Consider the following 13,357-nt stretch of genomic DNA (forward strand, 5'->3'; position numbering starts at 1 on the left):
CGGTCCCTGTGCTTTGCTAAGCTTGTTCTAAGTAGGTGCTTTAGACCACTGAGCCATCTCACCAGCCCCAGGGACAAAGTTCTGAGATGAATGGAAATGATTATCCACAAAGGAAAGAGGAGTCAGCAGACTAGAAACTTAAAACAGTCCCACTTTTTTCACTGCCACATCATGATCAGTGCAGAGCCTGTCTGGGCACAGGGGATCCCACACTTTGGGCAGAAAGAGGTGGTCAGGCTGGAACATTTGTGAGGTCCCAGGATGGCATCACTCCTGTGATGACTCAGTTTTTCAGAATCACTGTAAGACTTGTCCCGTTTTCCTTCTCTTGGCCAAGCTTTACCAGGCCTTTGGGGCCATGCCAGTTGCTCAGGAGAGAGGGGAACTGAGTATACTGCTTCTCAGTCTGTGTTCTAGAGAGGGTCTTCATCTTTTTTTTTTTTTTTTTTTGGTGGAACCGGGGATTGAACTCAGGCCCTTGTGCTCACCAGAGAAGCACTTACTCCACTGAGCCATCTCCCCAGCCCCCAAGACTCTTCATCTTGATTGGGATTCTAATGTGCACTTAGAAGTCTGTGCAGTATGGACAAACTTGCTGAAGATATGGGAATGATTAAATGGTTCTGAGCTTGGGCTGGGAGAAATAACACTTATTTCTTTTCTGGATTATGAAGTGCTTCAATGTATTTTTTTAATCACTACTTCTGGCTCTTCTAAAGCTTTCTATGACACAAAAAGCAATGTAACTTCTTAGTACCTCCCAAAGCATGGTTGTGATGACATCAATAATTAAAGCAATGTTGGATCAATTTTGCTCTACAGAGGAATTTTTTTTGGGGGGGGCAATAAATGGTATGTCATGACAAGAAGTACATATTTAGAAGACCAAGATGGCAGGCACTCCAAGCGTGACCCCTCTATTACACATCGCCATCTTCAGTGCAGCCGCCTGGCTCACGGGCACCAGCATGTACAGTTAGTCAGGGTGAGAGTCTCACCAGCCAACCGCTAGTCTCAAAAACCTGCTGATGTCCCCCAGGATCACTGCCCCACCCATCTCGTACGTATAAATGCATGGCTTTGCCCCTGTCATGTTACTACAGAGGAATCTTGATCAAAATGCTGGTCAGGTTTTGGGGACCCATAGTTTGCCAATGTACAGTATACATATAATTAGGTGGTTCACAAGATTACTTTAGATATACCATGAAAATCATGAACTCTAAAGTATTACCTGGAGCTAGACAGATAATATAATAAAAGAAGCTTGGGCCTCTGAGATAGCTCAGCAGTGTAAGCATCTGCCTGGCAAACACAAGGTCCTGAGTTCGATCCTCAGTACCAAAAAAAAAACATTTTAAAAAAAGAAGAAAAGAAGATTCTAGGGAGTGGTAGGGTCTGTGGCACACTAGACAACATAACTCTATTAAAGGGGCATCTGCTTCTCAGCTCCAACTGGATGCTGCCATTTTTGCCAATTTGTTGTTGTCCTTCAACAGGATTCAGAAACTAGGACCTGTGTTTATGTATTTATATGTGTATATATGTGTTTGCATATGTACAATCCCTGTGTTCGTTTGTTTGCTTGTTTCTGGGGATTGAATCCAGGGTCTTTGCATTCAACTATGCTTTCAGCCCCCTTTACACATTTTTTGATTTTAAGAAGAGGTCTCATCAGGTCGCTAAATTGTTCAAACTGGGCTGGAACCTGTGTTTCTCCTGCCTTAGCCTCCCAGATTGCTGGGATGATAGGTAGATGTCACCACACCCAGATAAATCTCTGTATTTTTAAGTGGTTGAAAACAATTTCAAGTATAATCCACTTACAGGACCTTAATTTATACCCTCTGTGATGCCAGGATAACAGCTGACTTGTGATGAATTTTTCATGTATTTTAGAAAAATGTAAGCAGCATTTCCAACCAGTAAGTCTACAAACTTTGCAAACTTTTTGTCACTTAGGCTAGGGGAACTGCAATTGCCTTATCAAATACATTTATTTAGCTGTTTGAAGGAAACACATGAAGCAAAAGCAGTGGCTACAGATGTGGTGAGGCTGTGAAGTGGGTTCTTGAATGAGCGGCCTAGGGACATCATTGATCAGCTGATGCTTTGTGCCTGGATCTGGGCCTTTAGTTGGGCCATTCTGGCTGCCTGGATATCTCAAGTCAATTCAAAATGTTTACCTTTCATGCAGAAGAGCTGGAATTCGCACAGTGCCAGATCCAAGGAATAAGGTGATTGAGGATAAGCGATAGTGTTTTTACAAAATTGCCTTTCTGTCGCATGGCATTCAGCAGCAGCGTTCACTGCATTTGTGATCACACATTGAAAAGAGGACTTCCAGAGCTGCTTAAGAAGGTGGCAAGAATGATGGGCTAAGTGTGTTCAAAGAGGAAGGGGTTTTAGGGGAATTAGTGCCAATGTGCCTTTCACTGTAGTAATTATTTAAATTAAAAAAATTCACCTCATATAGAAACTGAGGCCCAGATTGGGAGTAGGAAGAGAAGGTTCCTTGAGACAGACAGGAGCAGAGTCAATGGCAAAAAGAGGGCTGGTCTGCGTCGGCCACTGACCAATAGGACAAAGCTGAGGTTCTATGAGGAGAAAGAGAGGTAAGGAAGAGTGAAATAGTCATCCCTCCTCCGCTTCAGAGCCTTGCAGCTGGCATGTTTTGCTGCCTGTCTCCTGACCTCTCCAATCCTTAGCCTGTTCCAGCACTCCTCTCTGGGGGCTCCTTTCTGGAAGCTCTCTGGCTTCTCACTGTACCCTTTAGCAGAAGCTCACTGAGTGTGGACAAATCTTATTCTGATGCACGCCTGCTCACAGAAGGCCTAAGCCATAGTGACATCCATGTTATCTTCCAAGGAAGGCAAAGCTCCTGCTGCATTCAGATGGATGCAGCTCCCAAAGCCCTGCCTCACAAATGGCACCCTGCGAGAGGGCCCAAGCTCCATCCTAGCCCCTGCCTCCCTTGGAGGTAAGTCCCCATATTTCCTCTTTCAAGCAGGTTAGGAGGGTGTGGTGCCTACATTCGTAGCTCTTTTGGTGGCCACGGGGTCCTCTCCACCATCAGCTCATAGAAGTGTGTGCCTTTCTGCTGTTCTCTGGGACTGACCCAGTCTACTGTGGCTGACAGGGATTTAAACACCACTGAGTGAGTTCTGCTAGGCTTGCGGCAAATTTCTCGGGACTTATTTGGCTTCTTAAGAACTAGTATGGCTGAGATGCTGTCCAGCCTGCAAGAGTTTCTTGGAATCTGGCCATTGGAGGTGGCTGTCTCTGAACTGAAGCAGATGATAGGTGGAATGGTGTTTTACCTTTTCTGTTTCAGTCCCATGGCTCTCAATCAGGGGCCAAGTGGCAGGGACAACAAATGGCATTCCTAGCAAAGAGGGGCAGCAGTGTTTAGTGCCACCTGGTCATTGTCAGTGCAAACATGGAGCCAGTGTTGTTGGGTGTTCTGATTTCTGAAGAGAAACTAGAATGCGGGTATTTGTGGGAAAGCTCACAGCTCATACATACTAGCAATTAGTTCAAATAAAACAGACTGCCCAGGGGCGGAAGGTAGCCCAGGGGCAACAGTTTGTTAATTCTGCTTTTAATCCTAACTTTGGCAACAAGTCTTCTGAGAGTGCCTACTTGCTCCTTCTTTTTCTCCACATCAGTTGCAGCCCGGGTGCTTCCTGGGCCCCCTTTCAGCTTGGCCCAGCTGGACTCCAGGGTTTTGGATTCTCAGTTCAGCTGATGGTCCACACTTCTTTCCATACTGTGGCATTTTCATCATGGGTACACGAGTGTGTATTTCTTCAGTACTGTCATTCCCTCTTAAGTGTAATTTCTCTTCCAGTGTAATTTTTGGGGTGTAGAAGGCTGGGAGATGGTGGTGAAAAGACCCAGTTTTTCAAAGGAGGTGAGTGGTGTTGAGTGGGATCCATGAGTGCCTGTTATGTGTGAGGTCTGCTAGAGCTTTGACCTTCAAATGCTAAATGGATTTTGAATCAAAATTCACTTTATGCTCCAGATAGGAAGTATTTAGCAGAGGAACCATCTCTTTTAAGTGTTGCTCAAAGTGCCCAGGCATGGGACCTGGGAGTCTGAGGGGACTTGCTGTGTGACGCCAAGTTTTCTAGGAAAGGGTGATTATGAAATTCCCTTTTGTGTTGTACTAGAGGATGTTCATATGGCACCTGAAATCATGTTTATGCTTTGTAACATAAGACTGAACCTCTTTTATTTTTAATGTTGGTCTGGTGATCAAACCAAGGGCTTTGTGCATGTTAGGTAAGGGATCTACTACTAAGCTACATTTCTAGCCCCAGGAAATACCAATTCATGTTGACTGCCAATCAGTTCCAAAAATCTTTGGATTAGAAAAACCCAGAGTGTGTTCTTATTGGGACAGATTGGGACAGATCTTGATGATAGCTTGTCATTTTGTTATTTAGTTTTTTTCCTGAGAATTGCTCTAATTTATTTAACCTTGTTCTTCTCATTACTGTTTTTTCTAAATGTAAGCTGATGCCTTTTGGTTTTACTTGGTGGTTGCTACCAACCACCAAGTAAAACCAAAGATGGATAAAAGCTCTCACCCGTATGGGCAGGTTTATAATTCTAGGATCCCTCATAAAGTACCATTGCAGCAGTAAAGTAGGGTGTGAGGATGGTCACTTTATCCTTCTCAGCTCCCATAATGTGGACTCATATGATTTTTTAAAAGAAAATGTGAAAAATATGAACGTTTTAAAGGTTGAAATGACATCTTTATGAAGACAACAATGAGAATAACAATATATAAAAATTATTGAGCATCTACTACATAGCAACTACTTCTAAGTAGTTAATTTTTTGTTTTTCTTTTTTGTTGGATGGTAGTTGAGATAGGGATTTGCTACATAGTTCAAGTTGGCCTTGAATTCATTGTGTAGCCCAGGTTGGCCTTAAACTCATGTCAACCTTTTCCCAGCTTCCCTGTGCTGGGATTACAGGCATGTACTACCACACCTGGCCTAAGTAGTTATCTATTTTAATCCTAATGAAAACTCTATGAGGATAGCATGATTCTCAGTCCCATTTTTCAGATGAAGAAACTGAGGCACAAAGAAGTAATTTACCCAAGGTTATGTAGCTGATATATTGCAAGGCTGGGATTCAAATTCTAATAGTTGGTAGTGGAGCTTGCGCACCTAATCATATGATGTACCGTTTATCAATGATTTAATGCAATGATAATGCTTTCCTGATGGTTTTTAAGTGTTTTTTTTTTTTAAGAAGAAAATATAATTTTCTTTCTTTTGTTTATGTACAAATTTAACAAAAAGTTAAGACTTTATGCTGGACTTCAGTGGAAAATAATTATGACATTTTCACCATGTATTTAATATGTAAATAAACTATATTTATATCTGACATACCCATATGTTCAGGTATCTGGCTATTTACAGAGAAGGTGACATACACAGTAAATTAGGTCATATGCCACTTAATCAAACTTTGCTGGGAAGATAGCTCAGTGGCTTAAATTCAAGCCATTGCACTGTTTAATCCCCGGTATGGAAAAAAAAGATACTTTGTGGCCATGTCTTTGTTCAGTCCATACTATTTACTTAGTTAAAACAAATGGTTTGAATGTTGGAGAAAACAAATAAACATACATATACTCTGAGTATATTTAAGGCAACACTTGAGCTGACTCATCAGAGTTGTTTTGGGGGTTGAACTCAGACCCTTGCACTTGCCAGGGAAGCACTTATTCCACTGAACCATCTCCCCGGCCCTGAGCTGACTCATCAGAAAAGGGCAGAACAGTCTTGCTGAACTCAAGTGACCAGGGCTTCAGAGGGCCTGTGTTTGGACTGTAGGGTGGACAGAAAAGTCTATTCTAAGCCACTAACTAAAGACACTCAATGATCAGATGCTCAGTACCAACTGTAAGGTCAGAGAGAGCAGAGCCTACTGCCTAGTGAGCTTAAGGGGTAGCATCAGCAATTTTTTTTTCTTTTACTAGAGTTTGAACCCAAGGTTTTCCCAATTAGCTACATCCCTAACCATTGTGTGTGTGTGTGTGTGTGTGTGTGTGTGTGTGTGTGTGTTTTTAATTTTGAGACAAGATCTCTCTAAATTGCTACATTTTTAAGGCTGCAAGAAGCTGAGGCAAGATGAGCACTGTGAGTTTGAGGCCAGCCTGGACTGCATAGTGTATTAAAGGCCAATGTCGGTTACAAACTGAGTGCAATCCCAGCCTGAACTAAAAAGTGAGACCATCTTAAAGAACCAAAAGAAGAAGGAGAAGGAGAAGAAGCAAATAAAAGCAAAATTTCTGTGCTGACTCAACTTGCCATCATCTTGCCTCAGCCTCACAGGGTGCTGGCATTGTAGGCAGTCATCCCTGTACCCAACTGGCATTTTTTACTTCTGCCTTTCTTCTTCCTTTACACAAGCTGGAGATGCAGCATAGCCTTGAAATGAACTTCCAGATATTGTATAATGGGTGGACAGGGGGAAAAGCTTCTCACCAAATGTGTGTGAAGTTGGATGTGGTAGGACATATCTGTAATCCCAGCACTCTGGAAAGCTGAGGCAGAAAGAATACAAGTTTGACCCCTGTCTAGGCAATTTAGCAATTTCAGGAGATTCAGTCTCAAAATCAAAAAGACTGGGATATATGTATAGCTCAGGGAGGAGACCCTGGGCTTAATTCCCATTATAGACGTAGGGAGGGATGAGCATGAAAAGAATAGGATATGTAACTGTACATGGTTTAAGTTTAATTTTGTTAAGAGAAAAAGGGTATTTCTAAATATGCATACGAATGAGGCAAAACTCTACTAAATGTCCTTTTAAAAGCTAATACTTGAGGCTGGAATAGGCCTTTTCCAATGAAACTAAATATTGTATTATGATGTCCTCTTTTCCAAAATCCAGGGAAAGAACTTCTTTGTAGATCCCAAAGAGACTTGGTGTGACTCTGTTCTGTGCTCAAAGAAGCACTGGTCCTGTGGTCTCCTGGGGGTCCTATGCATTGTCCCAATGGGAATTTATAATCAACTCCCCAGAGCCTGAATTTCTACAGAACATCTGAGCTACGACAAGGTGGCAAAGGGAAGGGAGTACTGTTATTCTCGCGATTGTATGTATGGCCTTTTCCATAAGATTTGTTTTCTTTTCCATAGGGTTTTAAGTTTTTCCCTTGAAAAGGATTTAATTATTTAGCTTCCCTGGCAAGCTCAAGGGCCTGAGTTCAATTCCCGGTTCCGCAAAAAAAAAAAAAAAAAAAAAAAAAAAAAAAGAAGAAGAAGAAGAAGAAGAAGAAGTAATTAAAATAAACAAAGAATGGTCTGTCTTAACTCTTCTTTCATTGAACTGAAACCTGCTTGAAGTCATTATCAAGTTCAAGTGAGAATTGAAGCGAGGGCTCTGGAAAGGCAGGACAGTCTTCTTAGTCCACCCTCTGCCTCCATCCTTAGGTCCTGGCAGGGGTGTGGCATTCCTGTTTGTCTGAGCAAAACTAGTTATGGTCTCTTCTCCCTCCTGATGGTAAAGAGCTGTTTGTTTTTTCCCACCTGCCCGCAGGATCATCAGGACGAAAGTACAGCAGCCCCCCAACCAGCCAGTCCCAGCTTCCAGTCACAGCATAGGTAAGAAAAACTTTTTTTAAAAAAATTTGAAAATCTAATGGGCTCTGGTATATTCTAAAGAACTTTTAATCATTCATATGGACAGATAATTTTGCATAAAACACTTCGGCACACGTACTAATGCGCCTTCTTTGTCATTCTCCAAGGGCTGAACCCAGTAAATGAATTTTATAAATACTGCTAAAAGGTTTTGAATTTTACTGATTATTATGATAAATAGCTTTCACCATGAGACAGAAAATTGAAATCTAAGCCAAAAAAAAAAAAAAAATCCACTAATGGGGGTCTATAGAATGTCAGATAATTAAAGTAATAAATCAAGAAAGGGATACTTATTCATAACATTTTCTGCATCATTAGTCAGTAAGTAGTTTTGAATGTGTTTTTTTCTTCTATCAACCAGACCTTCTACAATTCTTTGTGCACTTGCAGTCTTGAGTGAAGATGAGGCAAAACTTCCCAAACTTTCTTTCTCTCTTTCTCTTGCTTCGATCTCGTGTACTTTGTGAATTATCAAGGGCTCCCAGTGGGGTTTCTGATGCTCAGGGGTGAAGTCTGAGCGACCAAGACTTGCTAATAAATGTAAACCTGCCCAGTAGTGAACACTAAGCTCCTCCCCCGCTACTCAGGAGTACACACATTTTCTTTGCCTCCTCTTCAAAATGACATGCGTCTCTTTAAGGTAGATTGTTTCTCCATTTGGGGCAAAGGAAACACCCCTGACTAGCTGGGCTGGGAGAGAGTTACTGCACCGCAAGAAAATAGATAACCCTTTAGCAAGCCTATAACAGTTCTGGTGAATCTGTCTAATCACACTTCAGATTGTGTGTACCTTCATCAGTTTCTTTAACTAAAAACATGAATTTCCTATGATGGTGGGGGAATTGGTGAAGGCTGCCTCATAGTTCCATTTCTGTGGATTGTGAAAACCCCATTATCTCTCTGAGCCTCAGTTTTCTCCTTGATGGACAGAGAGCATAAACCAAGTACTCTTGAGATCTCTGATCCTCCAAGCTTGCTTCTTCTAATAAAGGTAGGAGGGAATTCCTTGCTGCCATGAAAGGATTCTTCATTAAGTAATGCTTTTGGAAAACGTTTGCTAACCTACACTGGGCAGACATGGTGGCATTGGAAACCAGTTCTACAAATGAGGCTAGACAAATCCCTGTCCTCACTGGCCTCTGAGTCTGTGGAGAGGATGTTAGGAAGAGCCATTTGCAAAACACTGAGATGAAGTCCAAGAAGAAAGTGTGAGTGCTGAGAAGCAGAAAGGAGGGAACCACCAGTTAAACTGAGCTGGGGTGAAAGGGCTGAGGAAGACTTCCTGGGGTTGCTATTTGTGGCTGGGATTTCATTTGTGGCTTTAACTGTTTCAGGCCCCATATCAATGAAAATCAGACTAGCGGTTGATACTGTTTTTTTTTAATAGTATCATTAGTCAATAACTCTTTAAGGGTCAGCAGGACAATTTGCTTTACCTCAGATTTTCTTTTCCAATACTGGAGATTTAACCCAGGGTCTTTGCACTGAGTTACATCCTCAACCCTTTTTATTTGTTTATTTGTTTGTTTGCTTATTTACTTATTTATTTAGACAGGATCTCAATAAGTCACTAAGTTGCCCAGGCTGAACTCTCTGCAATCCTTCCTCAGCCATCCAGAATGCAAGGACTATATGTGTACACTCTCATGCCTAGCTCTCAGAAAGTTTTAGTAAAGCTATATAGCCATATACACAGCCCCGTAGAGCCAATGAACTTATTGAGCAGTGAGGAAAATGATACTTAGGGAGATGATATAAATAGTTTAAGATCCTGTTTCCAGGTAGGGGTTTGGAGCTAGAAATGGAAGCTGGGTCTTCTGAATCCAGTGCAGCCACGAAACACCTAACCAGGTGCCCTCAGCGCCATCAAGGCTGTGGCGGGCCAGGCTTGCTGGTGGCTGTTGCTGTCTGAAGTGCCAAGTGATCCTCTTCCTCTGTTCTTTTCATGTGAACATAGAAAAGGTGGTGAGATTTGCATACATCTATTTTGAGAAGCTTTTTCTGTGAAGGAAAAGAGAAGTTAACGATTTCTTCTGTATCTCTGAAGGAAGATCTAAGGTCAAACTCAGATGCAAGAAGAAAGGCATTATGCCCTCTAGGTCTTTTGGAGGGAGACCCTGGAGTGGTCTAAGGAATGTTAACAGCCTCTCATGCAGTCACCACCACTGCTAGTAATTCTCTACACTTCAGAATGCAGGGCAGCCCCACCCACTTCCAGCCCCTTATAGTCTAAGGTGGCACTTCTGAGATTTGCAGGTAGGTTTTAATGAAGCAAGAAAGAATTTCCACAGCCCTGAAATGGAACCCAGCTGCCAGCTGGAGAGGACCTTGATTGAAGACTACTTTCTCTTAGACTCCAGATGTGAGTCAATGCGGAACTTGTCTAAAATTCCCCTCCCCCTTTCTTGTCCTTAGGGACTTAGAGACCTGGCCTCAGGCACTTCTCCTACAAGCCGGAGGCAGATAATGACCTGAGGCTACTAAGTTCAGGTGCTGTGGTTTACTGGCTGGGTGACTTTGAATCACTTCATCTTGTGGAGCCTCAGTTTCCTCATTTGATAAGTGGGGAAAAGTACTAGTCCTCTGGACTATTCAATTATCAAATGAAACATATTACAGTAACAAAGCATATTATTGTTCTTACAAACTAGGGGAAAGCAGATTAATTATAGCAGTGAAGACTTTATCACTAGGTTTCCATCCTCTCTCTCTCTCTCTCTCTCTCTCTCTCTCTCTCTCTCTCTCTCTATATATATATATATATATATATATATATATATATATATATATTTTTTTTTTTTTTTAATTTTTGGGACAAGTTCTTGCCCGAAGTTGGCCAGGCTAATCTCCAACTTGGAGTCCTCCCACCTCAGTCTCCAGAGTAGCTGGGATTACAGGCCCACTGTGTCTCTTATTAACTGTGTGACCTTGGGTGAGTCACTTGTCTTCTCTGATCTTGGCTTCCCTTCCCTTTCCGAAGGAGTAATGACATCATCTAGTTTGTAAGGTTCTTCTCAGAATTAAATGAGGGAATACCTCAATGCCTGGCGTAGAATGTTCTCAGACAACATTAGGTATTGGATTATAATTAATATAAAAAATAAACTCCAAGTAAGCTGGAAGAAGAGATAGTAAGGAATTATAAAAAGACAGGCAACTACTGTTCCGTTGACTGTGAGAGAGTTGTGTGCAGGTATTTGTCTGTGTGCGTGATGGGCTCGTAAGCAGGACTGAATGCATCTCAAGAGCAGGTCTCCATCTCTTTATAGCACCTCTTTCACTTCTCCATTTCCTGCTTCCTGTATCCTGTATCCTGGGCCAGCTGGATTTGAGCAGGTGCCTTCCACTCCATCCTTGAGTTCCCTTCTGTAGGGTCAGTCTCCCCTGATGCTCATATTCCCATCACCTCCCCTGAAGCACAGAACCTGAGCTTGTGCAATGATTGTGCAAGTGGCCGAGGCTTGTGCAAGGATTGCCAAATGCCAAAGATTTCCAGGCTAGCACTCTTGCTTTTGCTACAGTTGCCCTCAGCCCAGAGCACGGCACGCACCTTTGCGACAGGTTGCCTGTGCCTTCCACCCTTCAGCATTTGCTGGCCCTGACCACCCCTCTCCCTCTGTGCAGTGTCCACGGGCTCCGTGACACAAGTGTCGTCGGTGAGCACGGATTCAGCTGGCTCTTCCTACTCCATCAGTGGCATCCTGGGTATCACGTCCCCCAGTGCCGATACCAATAAGCGCAAGAGAGATGAAGGTAAGAGACGGCCATGTGGCCACATCGTGGATGGACCCCATAGATGGGATCTATTTGGGATACTCAGTGCTAGTGGAAGCCAACGTGCTTACCCATCATTCCTTTATCTGCAGAGGACCACAGTCCCCCACCCCTTGTCCTTTCCAGTGTACCAGGAAGGGCCGAGCTCTGAGAGAATGGGCTGCTTGCTAGTCTCTTATGTTTTCTTTGGGTGGTCTTTAAGACCTGTGTGTACAGATAGGACACCTGAAATCACAGCCTGTAGCTGGCCTGTGCACAGCACAAGTGTCCCCTTTTTGGGAACCATGGAGACAAGAAAGGGGGGCTGGGCGAAGCATCCACCAGCCTGACGTGCAGTGAGAGGAGCACCTGCTGGGGGTAAAGGAGTGGCTTCTCTGAGGGGCTGGGCATACGTCTCAGGAGGAGGTCTTCTGTTGTAGTGATGGTAGTGGGTAGAGGAAACCAATAATCATCTCATTTTTGCCTTTGGGCTTGGAAGGAAGAGGTACAGGGGCCTCTAAGGGGTTAAAGATGACAATCTTCCCAGTTGGTTTTTCTCAGCACTTTGGTTCCCCTGCACTGCCTGGGCCTCTGGAGCCTGTTAGCTCTATGCTAGACACATCCCACCTTAACCCAGGTCTCCTTCCTCTAGATGGGCTGCCAGTGTGGCTGACATTAATCGGTTTGAGAGGAGAAACGACCCCCTGGGAGTCTGTAAAACCTTAGTCAGGAAAGGAAAAAGAAAAAAAGGGCTGTGGTTGAGGGCCTGAGAGCAGCATGACAGAAATCTTGATTCAATTATTCTGTTCCTCGGCACAATTCCCACTCTCAGCTCTGTGTAAGGGATGCATGTTCTCGTGAGCACATGCCAAAGTACTTAAGATCTGTAACTAGAAAATTGAGTCAGCCCACGGTGGATCTGTCTGTGGTCTGTGTGTTCCAGGCAGCGTAGAAGCTGGGGCTTTGGCCTCTGCTTGCAGCTGTGGGGGTGCGCGTGATGATTCATGGCTTGTGAAACCTCCCTCACTTCTCTTCCCCTGCTCCCAACATCCCAAGCAGATGTCAGAAGTCTTTAACTCGGTGGGCCGCTGAGCTGGGTTGCTGTGGGAGGCAGTGGGCCTGCCATCTCTGTTGGTTTATGGGGTTGATGATATCATCCTTTTTCCTTTTATCACCGGGACTTGCAGCAGATGGGCCAAGCAGGGGTCTGGCTATGTTTGATCACAGTGGAGTGATGGTTTGTGTGAGATGGGGGAGAAAACAAAAACAAAAAAATATAGTTTTGCTCAGTGTGATGGTGTGTGTCTTTAATTCCAAACTTTTGGGAGGCTGAGGCAGGAGGATTACAAGTTCCAACCCAGTCTGAGCAATTTAGCAAAACCCTGTGTCAAAATAAGAAATAAAATGGCTGGTGATATAGCTCAGTGGTGGAATGCCCCTGGGTTCAATCCCTAGCTAGTACTGAGGGAACAAAACAAAAAAAACAAAAAAATACAGTGTTGGCCAGAGACAGGTCCTGGTTTAGGGGACTACTTATGGTGTTTGTGGAAAACAGTACTGGCTTAGTCTCTGATCAATGTTCACTATTTGGCCTCTTAAGCTGCTTTATTTATTTATTTATAGGTGGGGCTCTTGCTATGAATTCTCAGGCAGGCCTCAAACTCGAGGATTTAGCTTTCTAAGTGCTGGAATTACAGGCATGTGCACCGTGGCTGGCTTTCAAGCTGTTCTTAAATACGTAAAATAGTCACAACATGGTTGGTATTTGTCTTGGCTACTCTCTGCTGGTCATCTCCTTCTCTGGGGACTGTGGTCCATTTCGGGTACTGATGTTTAAAAGGGACAGTGACAAACTGGGGTGTGTTCAGGTGAGCACAACCTGAGTGGAAAGAGATCTAGGTACAGCACCTAGGGGACATCTCCAG

General features: G+C 43.5%; 1 protein-coding gene across 5 annotated transcripts in view; it reads left to right on the forward strand.

Moving 5' to 3' along the window:
- The window catches only part of Pax5 (paired box 5), a 179,997-nt gene that overhangs the window by 19,050 nt on the left and 147,590 nt on the right, over positions 1-13,357 (forward strand). For 3 of the 5 annotated variants that reach the window (XM_004631835.1, XM_004631837.1, XM_012514899.1), the window contains 2 exons: positions 7,573-7,637; positions 11,304-11,432. In XM_004631835.1, the coding sequence (XP_004631892.1) occupies positions 7,573-7,637; positions 11,304-11,432 (194 nt within the window). The remainder of the gene's footprint in view (positions 1-7,572; positions 7,638-11,303; positions 11,433-13,357) is intronic. The other 2 variants (XM_004631836.1, XM_004631838.1) reach the window with 1 other exon arrangement.

The sequence above is a fragment of the Octodon degus genome, unplaced genomic scaffold (assembly GCF_000260255.1).
Source record: "Octodon degus isolate 3935 unplaced genomic scaffold, OctDeg1.0 scaffold00045, whole genome shotgun sequence".
In the NCBI taxonomy this organism is placed as follows: Eukaryota; Metazoa; Chordata; class Mammalia; order Rodentia; family Octodontidae; genus Octodon; species Octodon degus.